Raw genomic sequence first — 16,221 nt, 5'->3', positions numbered from 1 at the left:
TCATAAAGAAGTCTGACTTAACCAGTGAAAGTTTTTAATCTTCTCCATCTTAAAGCTCATCCTGCAAAAAGTAAAAATCCAGATAATCCCATTCAAAAATATATATATAATATCTATAACATATAATAATTTGTATATATGTACATATTGAAATCTATATATAATATATGAAATTGTATATCTTATATAATTATATATATTCTATCTACTAATACACAAAAAATTAGAAAGAAAGTATAAGTTATCTGCCCATAAAAGGGTGAAATCCAAAGGAATGCAAGTCGTTTCTGTCTTCATTTAGCGACACAAGTGAATATTTTCAAAAACTTAACTCCCCGTTATTGGTTTCAGCTCGTCATATCTTCTTTATGTCTACACCCGCAAAAAGACTACCGACGTTCAGATCGTATATTCCCATTAAAAATCATCAAACTAAACGAGTTATTCAGATAGCCTTCCTCGAGTGCCTCACCCTGTACATCACGAACGACGCGTTCCCTCTTATTAAATTACCGACTGCGAATTTTTGCGATATTTTCATTCGCCGCTGAGAATATTGACTCGTAACTGGTTTCATGATTTACTCTGCACAACTACTTATGACTTTTAATGCCCGCGAAAGAAATTCACGACGAACACGTCAGCCCGCTTTCGTCTTTACTGCGTCGATAATTTATGTAACCAACAAATACATACAGGAGCGAAATAAAGACAAGCAGCCTTTACTGCGGCAGCCTTCTATGTATAGTACTGTGCAAAAGTCTCAGATCACTCGCTGTATATCACATCTTTTATATTTCTAACGCTAAAGAAAGAGTGCAAATTTTGATTTAGGTTATATATTTTACTTCACCAATGTTGTTGCACAGTGTATTTACCAAAATTAGATAAAAATAATATAAATTCAATTTAATATTTAGCACTCCTTTTACCTTCGTGACAGTATCGATTCTTCTTGAACAATTTTCGTTTAGTTTTGTAATTATTTCACTCGAAATGTTTTGCTATTTGGTTCGTAATAACACCTCAAACAGTACGTCTGCATTTCTTGAATCTCTTTTTCTTCGAGCTTTGTTCAAATAATTCCAGACATGTTCAATAATGTTTAAATTGGGACTTTTTTATGGCCAAGTCATAACTTTCAATGTTTCGCTTTCATCTGAATCTTTTAAATAATTTCTTACGATTTAAAACGCAATAATAAATATACATTATATTCATTTCATTAACATAAATTTATTTAAGTATAATGCAAACTTTATACGATGGCCTAAGACTTTTGCACAGTACTGTATATCTCGGTTCTTTTTCTCTTTCGAGCTGGTACATCAGTTATGAAATATGAACTCTGGATCGAAGGCACGCTGCGGCTCGAAGTTTTTCATTCAACATAAATGACTCCCTGTCGAGTGATTCGATCGCGAGAAGGTACAATTATAGTGAGACCGAACAATATTTCGCTTTGTACGTTTCTCCTTGCCTTCTCGAAGGTCTCCTGTTCCATTTAATCGGCAACAAATCAACAACGACATTAGAAACATTCAGAGATAAGTAGACTGCGGGTATTTATCCATTTATGGGAAGTGAATATGTGATAAAATGTATGAGGATGTGCATGAACGCAAAATTATATAAATTAGAAGAAAAGATATATATACTTTCATTTAAGTCTGAATTCTTTATCTGAATCTATAAAAATACGAGTTTGCCCAAATATTCGCAGTCTACCAATTAGTAACGTAATAAATAATAATAAACGTGAACTGTTTCCAGCAAAACCTATTGAAAACATATGGATATTATAAATATGTAGAACAGAGAAGATATAAATAAGCCTGCCTGTAAGTGGAAATGTCCTATTGTCAGAAAGAGAAAAAAAACCGCAGTACCCTATCTACTCTGTGCTTTTATTCGTGTAAATGTAAAATATATATGTAATTATTGAAAGCATAAATGATAACCATTTATCATTAAAATAAAAATGTTTTGAAAATGCGCTGATCACCAAAAGCTGGCAGGGGTACCGTAGTTTTCTTTCTCTTTTTAGCTGTTGTATAGCTGGAAGTCTGTCTCCTCTACTCTATCTATGTATAGGCCAATCAGTAGAGCATTTTCGTGTGACAAAAATACTAACAGCAAACCGATTGGGCAATTACATAAAAGGGAATGCGTAGATTAATAGGTATATTATACATAATATAATATATCTATGGTTGACAAAGTTCCACCGTGATTTTCCCAGTCCTCCGAAAAGTGATTTCCCGTGATTTCACCAGTCCTCCAAGAAAAATACCGAAATTTGACCGCATTTTTCTAATTTAGTCTCGTTACTTGCAGTCGAGATATTTTTGTATAATTACATTTGTCATAAATACATAAATATCTGCAGTCTACCAATTAATATCTTAATAATTAAGTATCGACTGTTTCCACCAGAACCCGTTGAAAAAGTTCCGCCACAGTTTCCTCGGTCGTCCAAGAAAAATATCGAAATTTGACCGCATTTTTCTAATTTAGTCTCGCTGCCCGCGGCCGAGATATGAAAATAATTCGGTTAGTCAGAAACGGAACGCGCCAGGGGACACGTTGACAGATTCATCCAGTGGTTAATACCAATGGAAAAAAAAAAGAGAGAAAAAAGCAGCTTCAATCCCGTGGACAAAATGAACACCACCGCGTCTCGTTTTCCACGATACACCGTGGAAACGTGGGGAACGACGAACAAAATCCGAATCGGAGGCTTCGAAACGCGGAGTCGTGTAATTACCGACTATTGCCGAGCCCGGGTTAATTTGCATTTCGATGCAATTACGATTCACCGGCGTAATCTCATTTACGTCAATATTACGGACCGTGAAACTTCACGAAGCATTATTGTTATAACTGGCGTACATCGTCGCGACGCCGACACGTGCGTTGAATGTTTAATTCCTCGAGCATCGAATCCCCTTTTCCCCCTTGTCGCCGTTTTATGACGTCGGTAAATGAAGAAACGACGGCATCTTTTTCCACTTCGCTTTAATCGAATCATTTCCAATTGATCGCCCGATAAGCGTGGCTCTAATTGCGCGGACTATTCTCGCACCTATTATTTCATTAACCCTTGCTCGCGTGACTTCCAGGCGGTGGGAGTGATCGATTCGTAGATATAACGTCTTTTCGTTTAGTTTTCAAATAGTTTTGTGGTATTTTACCATGAGTGATCATTTTCGAATGTTGGTAGTATTTTTGTATAGCTGCGATTTCTTTATATATTTGTTAAAAATGTACCAATTAGGGTTAGGGTATGTACCATGTTGATTAAACAAATGAATTAGTGTATTTGGCGTAGTATGTTTTCAGTGTTAAAATCTCCCTCTACGATATTTAAATACATTTTCCTCAACGTGACATTTTTCTTTCTATATCTCAATACTCATTTGAATACCAATTGGAAATTTAAATTTAAATTAAATAAAATTAAAATTAATTTAAATCAAAAGTTTTCCAAACTTTTTGAATGTCATATCATTTTCTTCTGGTAGACAAGATTGTAATTTCTTTGTCTGAGCTTTCCACATCATAACTCCATTAATTCATACATTACCTATTTACTTGTTAGTAGTATTATACAAGGGTTAGTCGCTTAAAGTATTACAAGCTACCTTCTCGGAAACTATTAATGATATCGACAAGTTTTTTTTAGTATTATAGGGTACGGTAGGTCCTTTTACGTGATGATTTATCTTCGCGAGGATGTTAGAATTGTCTTTCTACCCTTGTTAAATTAACTGTCTCGAGATGTCCAATAAAAATGTAGACCTCTTGAAATATTTCATTTTATCTCGATAATAATAAACTTTTTGAAATACGTAAATTTTATACAAATTCTTCTCTTCCATACAAACGTGAATTTTGTTATTTAAAATCATTTGATAGTCAACATTATGTACATTCTTATGTACATCACGAGCCACATCATTGTATTAATAAAACTATATCATCTCATTAAAGAAAATTACTATAAAACCTTCAACAATACAATCTCGAAGAAAATGATTAACTCATCATTTATCTCCTTTCAAACAAAGAATTCAAACATTTTTCCTATCATCAAGTACAAATGAGGTATTTTAATGTAGTCAAAACTGAAGTCAAGTCAAGTAAATGAATAATTTTAACAAAAATCCAGAAGAGAGAAGAGAGAATAAAATTCCATCTCACATATATATTTTCTGGGTTTAGTTATCACTAGACTGCGGATCTTTATGCATTTATAGAAAATTTGAATGTGCAAGACCCTACAGAATGCAAACAATATGTAAGAATATAAAAAAAAAATTGAAAGTAAAATTCATGTCATAATATTTACAGAATAAAATAAATTCCTATTTAGCTTTAATTTTTGTAGGCACGTTCGCGAGGATTGTATTTTGTATAAAGATCCGCAGTCTAGTTATCACAATTGACAAGAAGGAAAAGTTTGAAATAGCAGAGCTTGCGATACGTTGCCAAAGAGATTAAACGCGCCATGCGGCTCGTGACTGGTCCCCCTAAGATGATCTTATTAGCCGTGGAACGCCCACGCATCGCGAACCCCCGACTTCCATCCCGAAATTCAGTGGACGCCATGAGAGTAATCGCGCAATTTCTGTTCTTGGTTTACAGCCAGAAGAGGCAGCAACACCAGTACCACCACCAGCAACCGCATCAGCATCAACACCAGCATCAGCACCAGCACCAGCACCAGCATGCCTCCTGGCATAGGACCACTTTAGCATCTTGACCACGGTGACCGTGACCCTGGCCACAAGCTCGAGTAGTCTCCCCCGGTTACGAGGAGAAAGGATTCCCTCTAGCGAAGGAAAACGTATCGGCGTCGACTACTTTTGCGGTCGCGTCTCGAAAGAATATCTGGGAAGACCCCATCGAGACGATGGAAACACGGAAAGAGCCTTCAACGATGGAGACCAACGGTTCCAACACATTCAACATCCACTCCGGGCGTATTCGTCGTGATTCCGTTCGTCAGAACTCTTCGCTTTGATCATCTTTGTTGCAACGGTTCCTCTCTGCGTTCGTCTCGGTTGCGGAGAGCTCTTCCCCGTTCGTGATTTTCTCTGTTGGAGAGCTGGAGATGGGCAAAAACTCTTATCTAGATAAAATCTCGAATGCACGAGCAAAAGATACCCTTCGTTCGAAAAGTAGGATTTGAATTGTATAATGAAATTGTATAATAGTAGAACGAACCAACGTCGACGTCTACATCTGCTAGCTCGTATAGACGAGGCCGACGCTAACAAATCAATATACAGCATTGGGAATGCGTATTGCGTTACTTGAATATTTAACGTGTTATTACTTGTACCTTGGCTAATATTACCATTGGGGAAAGTATTTAATATTGCGTGAGTAAAAGTATTAGTTGATATCTAAAGGAGTCGAATGTCGACCAATTTACCAATCGTTTAGTGAATTGGTGAGTGATGCTAAAAGATAGGAAGACCACTTATTTTTTAAAAGCCTTTACATCTGTTTAGAGGTCTCGAATATAATATGTCAGACAGAAATGTATGGACAATAAGTAGACTGCAGATATTTATGCAAATTTAGATTTGTACAGATTCAGTTAAAGGATTGAGATTTTAATGAAAGTAAGTATGTATTATTTTACCAACAATTTAACATGTATTTTGTTCTTGATATTTTATATATTTTTCCATTCATGCACATCCTTATATCGATACATACCCTATTTTCCCACATTTCCACTCGCCATAAGTGCATAAGCATCCGCAGTCTAATAATAAGTCATATGTTATGCTATAAACAGCAATATTGTCGTGTTTCGTTCTGGATCTGCTAGGTGAACTCATCGATAAAGCTTATCTAACAAAGCCTGCCTGTGAAGTAATGCTATTAGTAGGTGGAACAGTTTCCAATTACTTGGCAGTTCATTAGGACATAACTGATTCGATCAGATTTTGTCCATTGATCATCACTAGCGTCGAATTTAGGATGCATGTATGGAATATCTAAATAAGCCTTACCCATGACTCTGACAAGCAGATCCAGGACAAAAAACATTAATATTACTCTTTACCGAGTCTCATACCCTGTGATAGGACCTGATAATCCTGCTATTGCGTTCTTCTTTGTCATCTATTATTAAAATATTTTGCCCATCTCTGCTGGAGAATTTCGATTACCAGTCTGTTTGTCCACAAACCTTTTACGCGAGCGACCTCAGTGCTCTTCGAGACTTATTTTCGCGAGACTCCATTGCGATTACATGACTATGCATTCACTCTTGACCTACAGTCTGGGACGTCATGAATTGTAAGTGGGCGAGGAATGAAAATGGTTATTATTCAAGTTTCATCCAAGCAGGCATGGATCAAAACAGACATTTTAAATTTTGTTTAAAATCATCAAAATCCGGAATAATGTTTATGAAACGGTAGAACCAAATAATATCGTAAGAAAAACGTATACTATTTATACGTTTTGACACTATTTGTCTACATGAAATATTATACAGTATTTCTTTTATGGCAGGTAAGAAGATTAAAGAAGTTCAAAATTCAAAGAAGTCAACTTACATCAAGCTTTGACTAAATATACAAAAGTTAAAAGTGTAAGTATTCAAAGTATAATAATAAACTATATTACTATATCAATTTCAATTACAAGTTGAATATTCGTTTCGATTACATTTAAATAATAACCATTTTTACTATTTCATCGCTTAATTATGCCCTCAGCTGTATGTTTCAAGTATAGTTTTTTATTCCCACGATTATTTCCAAGATAAACTTTCAAACATATAATTTTAAATAACTTTTTTAAACGTTACAAACTTGTACGCCAATCACCTGTCTCTTCGAGGTTCACAGTAATCGGTAGGGGTTTATGTACCAACACTAAGGCAAGGATGCGATACAAAACGTTGTGACGAGACGAATGTTTCTATATCACATCCAATAAGGCATTTGAAAATTTAATGTTGCGATTCTCATCGAAAAATTTACTTCCAAATCATCGTGTCAATTCTGTCAGGTCAATCCATAGGTTCTTTTTACTAAACATTTTTCGAAAGACTATGAAACAGAGTTGCAATTTCATAGCTTAAAAATAAATCAATCAAACAAACAAGGACAGTATTATAAACAGTTACTTCACTCCCTTATTTTACCACTAGTTTGTTAGTTCTTTTCTAACAACAAAAGTACAAACTTCGTTAATTTTAAAAATGAGAAAAACAACAGTAATAAACTACCAATAAAGCATACGCATATAGATCAATGGCGAGTAAACATTGGACACAAACTCGAACTTATGGCCTGACCTGCCATGGAACCGCTACGATGTTTCAGTTTTCCTATACTGTTTCCAATGCGAATAATAGACAAAGTATTGCTGGCTTAGAAGAAATTGGATTTCGAGGCTCGATCTCTATCCTTGTAAAGTGGCAAAACGGTGTCTGACTCACTCGTTCCTTTAGAAGAAGTAGATCAATCTGGTGTAGCGAGTAGCAGAAGGTATTTACCCGTAAAGAGATAGAATATTAAGGTTCTGGTAGAGATAGAGTGTAAATCGAAAAGGGAATGTAAATAAGACTCACATGTTTATCTTGCTGTGCGAAGTGCAATGTATCATAAATGGATTTCATAGAATCCCGATGCAGACTCTGTACGATATGTATCCGTTGGCATGGGTGGACTGCATAATGGCGTGCGTTATCTTTGAAACACAGTAAGAGCGTTATGTTTTAAGTAATTTTTGTTCGTTCGTGCGATCTTACGCTTGCAAGAAATGTTCGACAACTGAACTCCAAAAAATTTGAAACACGATAGACATAAGGTATACGTGAACCTGATTGCATTTTTCTATCTTCCATTGGAACTACGTTCTTTTTATAAATCGTTTATCACACCATTACAATCTATCAAAACTTCAATATTATCTTGTGGTTTCAGAAATAGCAAAAATAAGAAAAAGAGTTTTACTTTGAAGAGGTGTTTTTATCCCTGAATCCATTTGTTTAACTCCCATGAAAAATAACAACACGATTAGGTTCACGGGCACTTTATTTTTATAAATTTTCAAGTTTTTCAGAGCATATCAATCGTCGACTTCACTTTTTAGTACGACTTAGCTGTTACGCATAGAGTTGAAGAATGTTTACCCCGTAATTTTGGTTATTAAATGTGTAATTATTTTCCTTAACACTTTTATCAATTGATCTTCGATATAATTTCGATCACCGAAGATGAATCATTGTTACAACCAGAATCATTTTTTTCATTGACACGAGGGACAGAATTGATTTTATTTATGCGTGCAATGGTTGTTTTCAATGAACGGGATGGTTCTCGTTAGTGATTGCTTACTATCAAAGTTGTTTATAGAGATTGAGTTCTGTATTTCAGTTCGTCGTTCTTGTAGTCTCCAAGAATTCTTGTTTCGACGATTAAACTAGATATTATTGTTACTCGACCGTTGTTATAATATTCTGTTCGTATTATAGGTAATTATTTTGTCGAGCAAGTGTGGCAAACGATAAAGCATACGATAATACATAAGTGCAATAACTTTTCAAAGTGGATGAACAAATCCTACGTCTAAGTCGAGTTTACACCCAAAAAGTGCAATTCTGTAATCGTACTGCTATTATTTATGTAAATTAGGAACGACGTTGCGAATTTCTAAAGTGATTCGAGCGGAAAGTATTACAAGCGATCGTAGACTATAGAGTACAGTGCTCGTTAAAAAAAAAAAAACAAGAGAAAAGTGGTCAACGTTTGTCTCCGCTACGAAGGTTTATTTAGATTTGTAATGTGATACATTAAAACGATATCATTTTGAAAGTGTCGTGCTTGGAAATCGATAGCAGCGGAGCTTTCGTATCGTTGGTCACGAAGGACTTAATATAGCTACAACTAATTAGGTCAAATCAATTTTTATAGCCTACATCCGTTGAGGTTGAAACTGTACCGTGATCACCCGTTTATTACAATATTCTTCATTGTAATTTACTTAAACGCATGTTAAAGGTTATCGAACGAGGACGTGAAGATAAACACGTAAGAATATTGATTACATAGATACCATGCGCAATCTGTGAAACATTAATTAAAACCAACAGGAAAAGTAGCAACGTAAATTACACAGCTGGACGCATAGTTAACGATCGACAAAAACAGCGCCTAGAGAAACCAGAAAAACGATGAATCTTCATCGCCACGTCAATTAAGTAACTTCAGAAGCGTGAAGAAAATCCGTTAAAAAAATTAACAATAATTGCGAAGTCATTTCTTACCAAATTGTTGAGAACATCGAAACAATTATAGGCGAATTACTTGATTTATTTATTTATTTATTGATTTACTTGTATTTGTAGGATTAAATTTCCTAGTAGCGTTGCTTATCAACTTGGTAAAGATGAGGAGAATGTACTTCTGAATATTCAAACGAAAACGTAGAGAAGTCGAATAGCCGGTTTAAAGAATTAATTGAACATATCATAAACTCCACTTTGTAAATAATTATCATTCAGCGTCGATATAGTAGTTTCGCTACTACTGTAAGTTGTCCGTCGTTCGTAATAAAATCTGCGAACGATAATACTATTAGAAAACATCAACTTTTTACGAAGAACAAAGTAATCTTTATGTATGAACAATAAAAGACACTGAATTTTCCCTATGCAGTGTTCCCTCGCTATAACGACAAATTTCTCCCTCGATATGATGACACGAATCATCTTCATCGCTGTTTATCTTTAATTATAGCGAGCCACTCTTCGACTCAGTTAGCTTTGTGGCTTAATAAATAAAATTTAAGAAAATTAAAATTGTCCTATTAAAGTTTTATCGATAGATCGATGAGATCCTCCTGACAAAAATCAGTCGAAACACAACCTGATTCGGACTGTTTTTAATTTATATTAAACAAAAACGAGCAATAATCTATATTTAAAAATAGTCTGAATAAGGTGGTGTTTGGACTCGTTTTAATCAGAAAGGGCCCAAAAATTCATTGATAATACTCTTGATAAGATATTATACAAAATATATAAATTCTGATTTTCATTAATAGATGACCGATATTGACGCTCAGTGTCCGATCTAGATAACAGAGGGCTGAAATACAATCAGCACACGATATAATAGTAACAGCAGACCCAATTTGTGACGTTTTATCGAGGGATTATCGCGGGCCTGACCATGGAGTGGGGAAAGAACGGCGTGGGACTCCCCTACGCGGCTCCTTCCCCTTTCATGCGTCAGAGTTTTACTTCATAATTAAATCGCAGATATTATTTTTAGAATCGACCTTTTCTGAACTGTTAATTTTCTCATATATTATTCATTCAATTTGTACTTGTAAACTCGACTCCGACAAGCAAGATTAAGGTTAACCATTTCGGTGCTCGATAGTTTTGACGAATGTGTCTTGCGTGAGTGGAATGTTTCGACATCTATGGCGCGCACAAATTTGAATAGTTTTCAGCGGATTAAACCAGTAACAGTGGTTCCCAAAATGTGACATTTCTTATGGAATTTGGTGTCTTTTACTGTAATAATTGTATTAAATTAACGTGAAGAATGATAGGCAAGCATAATCTTTTTATAATACATTTATAACATTACGCCATTTGATAATTAGTCTAGAATAAACTACTTTTATGCTATACATATTAAACTACGTATATTGCCATTTTGCTGACATCCTGGCCAATGATTTATAGTAAACCAGCTACCAAATGGCCTAATATTACTAACATATTAACACGAGGTTATGCTTATCTATCATTTTCTGCTTTTAGTATTTCCACAAAAAAATGAAAAAAGTACTTCTAAAACATCAAATTCTTACAACAATTGATTTTAATATAATTCTGTTCTTTTTGATGAGAAAAAGAAGACAAAGCCAGAAAGAACTGGAAAAAGGATTATCCTTGATCCTAGAGAAGAACAGTTGACAACCCTAGTTGAAAACACGCAACGAGCGTCGTCCAAAAATCAATCGGGCGAGTAAACACGCCCGTGGCGTCTGGCAGTGGTCAATTTAGAAGTCGTGTAAACACGTCCATGGCGTTTGAAGCATTTAATCTGCTGTACTTGTAAACACGTCCATTGCACCGAATAGGTTGACACTTTCTATGCAGAGATGGGCAAACTTCATTAGAACACTAAACGACGAATATAGCCTGGACACGTAGCAATTTATTCGGGGGTTATTCAACCGAATAGTTAGATCTATATTTATTCATTGCGAAATGAATTGTATTTCATTCTGTAATGAGTAGACTGCGGATTTTTATGGATTTCTAGGAAATTTGAATATACAACAAATTACAAAATGCGCACAGTATGTAATAATATAAAAAAATATTGAAAGTAAAGTTTGTATTATAATATTCGCAGGACAAAATGAATTCTTACGTAAGTTCAATTTTTGTAGGAACGTTCGCGAAGATTTTATTTTGCATAAAGATCCGCAGTCTAGTAATGAGTTATCATTTTATTTTCTGATTCAAATTACATTATTTCTGTAACGAATTACATTTCATTCTGCAATTCAAAGTACATTACTTCTGTAATGAATCTCATTTCATTCTCAAATTATAATTTTTGTTTAACGAATAATGAATAAAGTGGCCTACAATGGTCCATCTTTTATTTGTTACATACTCGAGATTTTGATCTACATAAGAATTATGCCCATCTCTGTTCCCCTACCACGACCACGTATCGAAGGAAGAAAGAAGCATGACCATGCGCGTCTGAAACGACGAAAATAGGTGCTATTCGATAGAGTTAAAGGAAGGCGAAAAATGTATTTCGGCGAGCAAAAAGCACGGGACAAACGTATAGGTAGATCTTTTAGGTAGAAAAAATATTTTACATATTCTATACATAGAACACACAGACGTACCGTATAACGAGGTATGCACGATCGAGCGAATCTATGAAAAATAACATAATTAGCGTTTTCCGATAATTGTCAAACGTTTGCGAATTGACATTGTTTAAGAAACATCGAGTAGGAATAATAATCACATTCGAGTGATATATTAATAATTAAACGTATTTCGGTAGAAATATAACACAACTTTGAAAATTTACTGGTGCACTCAGAGCTTTTCGTTTAATTACATTAGTTACAGACAATTTACAATGACATTAAAATGAATTCAGCTATATTTGCTCATAATAGAAATACCAGCGTTGTAATTAAACTACCTTAAAACTGTTCTTTTGCAACTATAATATATTACGATGACGTTGAGTACTTAATTTAGTCAAGTATTTATAATGCGAATGGATTGCGAGATAGCTTTCACTTTCGTCGTACTCCGCCATTAACGAAAACCGATTAATTCACTCCGAGCTGATCCGTTGAAACGAGAAATTTTCCAAGCAGTGTTATAGAGTCGTCCGAAAATTACAATAAATTTGCATCGGTAGCTTAATATTCATTCTTCGAAACGAATTGAAAGATAATATAGGATTGGCGTGACAGAGAGACACGACGCGAGTAAATATTCATCAATCGTTTCCTACTTCGGGCATTATTCTTTCATTCGGGCACGTTATAAATTCGCAAATGACAGGTTGGCAAGTATCGAGAAAGTCGATCGTTATCAAAGAGAATTCGAATAACGTACACGGCTGCGACGTACATAACAGAACGGAGACCTCAAACATTTGTACGTGACGGGGTTTCATAACGGAATTGTATACTATTAACACGCGTATTCAAAATAGATGGTGCATTCGATGTCCGATTATACGTTCCCGATTTGCAGTTAACAGGTTGCCGCGTATCAATGATCTTTGCTGGACGGGTCGTACTTTTCCGTGAGTTATGGACAATGGAAATGCCCTATGTCACACAAAGTCAGACGAGGACTAAATAATTCAATGCGTTGCGAGCGTTACATTCTTAACGAGTTCAGGTAGAATTTACTCGATACCATACACGTCACCAATTACCACGACGACGAAATGTATTCGTAATTTCTTCCGAAAGGAGAAATCTTCATATAAAGAGACGCTTCGAAAACGTACATTTGCTTTCCTGGAAAAAGACACCTACCGATACTAAATATATATTTTTTATTAGGAGAAAGGATTCTGATATTTAGGGGAAGGTTGCATAAATTGGACTACTGTTAACGATTCAAACGGAATCCTTAACAGACCAGGTTTATAATGCGGATGTGATTTTACGCTATTTTTTGAGGATAACGAATAAAATTCTCCTATTGTCTCCCAAGCGGAATAGGTCAGAGGTCAATATGTTGTCTCTGCAAGATTTATGAATGTGTGAGCGGTGAGATGACCACCATATCGCACATTTGTATCAAACTTAGACCATTACCAGCTACATGCGTCAAGACTGATGCAGACATATAATCCTTAATTTTCCGGATTTGAAATGGAACCCTTTCGGAATTCATCTGCTAACAGAGTGAACATTTTAGATAGTAGTCCCCTTAACAAGACCTCTGCAACACAATTACTTTAGTCATTTTCTTGAATTACGATGTATTTATTAAGTTCAAAATGTTTTTGTGTATTTTGCACTTGGAAACTAACGAAGATAACGACTTTATTTTTTCTAGAGATAAATAGAAAAGGGGGCTAATCCTATAGTGTGCAACAGAATTTGTTTGTGGGTGACTATTGGGGAGAAAAGGGAGAATAAATTTATTTAAATGGTAGGTGCTATTAAATTTTCGTTATTCGCATAGCTCATGTACCATTTAACTGTAGGAAAAATTAAGTCGATATCTTCATCAGTCACTAAGAAACTAATTTGTAAAACTCAATATAGGACACCCTGTATATTACACTTTAATATCTCACTTCAATAAGAATATTTTTGATTTGTTGGAAATATTTACAATATCGAAAATGGTCCAATTTAAGTAATTTTCCCTTGCTTGTTTCCTTTAACAGAAATTGAGCTCTTTCTACATAAAAATAGTCTTGTCTTCAAAAACCGTGCACTTTAGTCATAGGAATAAACTTAAAGAGATATTTCTTGCAACATGGACGAACCATGTTTCACTTTTGTTCGAATAACTTCTTTAAAAAATTTGTGGAAAAAAAGTTCTTCGGACGTTGTTCATTGTACTATCAGAAAGTCCTTGGTTTTTCCTATAACGAAGAATTGTCTCAAGTATTTCTAATCGAACAATTATTCTTAAGAAGCATTTAGATAGAGACTGAGAAGAGACTGCTCGACATCGTGTTCACTGCGATCGTGGTTCACAATATTAATTATCATCACTACTCCACACTACCACGTGACACGTGGAATGTATAGATTTGTACTTGTTTGTTTATTTATTGTTAGGTAACAAAGATAAAAAAAGAAAAGAGTGGGGAATCCACGAATGAATGATTCGCGGTGGAGAGAGCGGAGCCAATTTTTAGATCAACCTTGACTGTTTAGCCTTTAGATTTTATTAGCTATATAAGAACGACTAAAACATTATTTTGTTGATATATATTGTACGACATTATTGATTATAAATCATAAATAATCTGTAAATATATGAGACCAATGCAACGTTGCATCTTTTCTCGAAAAACATCTGCACGATCCTTATTAATATTTATTTAGTAGAAGTCTCATCCTAATATATTTACAAGTTGTTATTGATCTATGTAATTTATTTTAGTCAAACGGTAACAATTCGTTTTTTGTGCATTTGTAGTTCCTCTACGTGGAAAAACAAGAGTGTAAATTTATCTTATACATTTTATTACAAATTTCATGAACCAAACTCTTACGAGTTCTTTGTACGTATAAAATACTATGCAAATATTATTCTTTTAGTCTCCTTCTAACTATGCAGTGCTATGTAAATGCTGTGAAACAAATTTGCAACTTTTAATTTGTTCTTGCATCAAGAAAATGATGTACAACGCTTGTTTTTCACTTGACGTAAACTGTTTTTCTCTTTTTTGTTATATAAACAAATTCAATTTAGCATGCTTAATTTCTTCTCTGAACATATTGTTTATTTACTTAACTGATTTTTTTATATTGATGTTTTTTTAAGGTGCAGGTACTTTAATTAATTATTGAATTAACTGAATTAATTTTCTGTTATTTTTAAACAATTTAAAATTCAATATAAAATTTATCTACCAGAGACCATGAATGTGAAATAACATTAAAACGAAATAAATAAACATTACATTCAGGAAACAAATTCAGCATAATAAAAAATTAAAAATCTAAATCAACGAATCAAATATAAAAAGTATTATATTAGATATTTAATTCAAAATTATGTAAGGTGAGTTAAACAAATATGTAAAAATATGAATTAACATACAAAACAATTAAAAAATTTACAATTGCGTTAGAATTTCTTCGTTATGTAGTAACTACTAACATCTATGATCATAATAATACTATTACTATTTATACAAGTTTGTATAACTATTTTCAAAAAGCAATTTTATAATTATTGTTAGAATATTTAGTAAGAAGCTCTGATACATCATGTATAAAAAGATTTTCATTATACAAACAACTGCTTTAAAGAAATCACGACGTCTACAAAAATGCATTTGTTTCGCCGAATTTGAAATTCCCGCCGTCGCGAAAAGTTATCGCGAGATCATTGGTTCCCACAAGTTGTACTTAGTTTCAGTATAAAACGAACAATTTATATTTAATCACGCTGCGAATATCTAACCTTGCATGCGTACATTATAATTTACCAAAAACGTTCGAAAATAATAAAAAGAACAGAAAATAAACTAATTCGAATGATGAGTTTCTCGTTACATTCTTGGCGGCCATTTTGCGAGAATCATCGCGTGTGATTGGCCGCAAACAAAAAGTACATAGTCCCAATACTAGCGCATATCGTGATGCAGAGTAATCTACAGAAGCGAATCTCTTGTTGAAAGCATTGATGTTGGTATCTTCGTATGTTTGCATTAGGACGAGCTCTAAACAGGTAATGAAAAATTTACGATGCAATGGCCTGGTCTGTGTTTGAATCCCGTTTCATCTAACCACAGTTTACTATCGATATTGATAAGGTATCATAACTGTATTCAGAGTGATACTCCCTCCTAACCGGAACCTAAAAAATAACAAAGTTTCATCTCTGTAACTCTGTAAGAATACTCCGTGGTAAACCGTGATTATAAATTTTCCACTGTCTGCTTTTGATGTCAGAGATGAAATTGAAGTATGGTG

At 34.3% G+C, this 16,221-nt stretch overlaps 1 protein-coding gene across 1 annotated transcript in view; it reads left to right on the top strand.

Annotated features, from left to right (window-relative positions):
* The window catches only part of LOC128880638 (uncharacterized), a 54,109-nt gene extending 39,541 nt beyond the window's left edge, over window positions 1-14,568 (top strand). Inside the window, exon 2 of the mRNA XM_054130924.1 lies at window positions 4,648-14,568. Within this exon, the coding sequence (XP_053986899.1) occupies window positions 4,648-4,765 (118 nt within the window). The 3' untranslated portion in view covers window positions 4,766-14,568. The remainder of the gene's footprint in view (window positions 1-4,647) is intronic.
* Window positions 14,569-16,221: the final 1,653 nt, after the last annotated feature.

The sequence above is a fragment of the Hylaeus volcanicus genome, chromosome 8 (genome assembly GCF_026283585.1).
Source record: "Hylaeus volcanicus isolate JK05 chromosome 8, UHH_iyHylVolc1.0_haploid, whole genome shotgun sequence".
NCBI lineage: Eukaryota > Metazoa > Arthropoda > Insecta > Hymenoptera > Colletidae > Hylaeus > Hylaeus volcanicus.
This window is presented reverse-complemented; position numbering and strand designations above follow the sequence as displayed.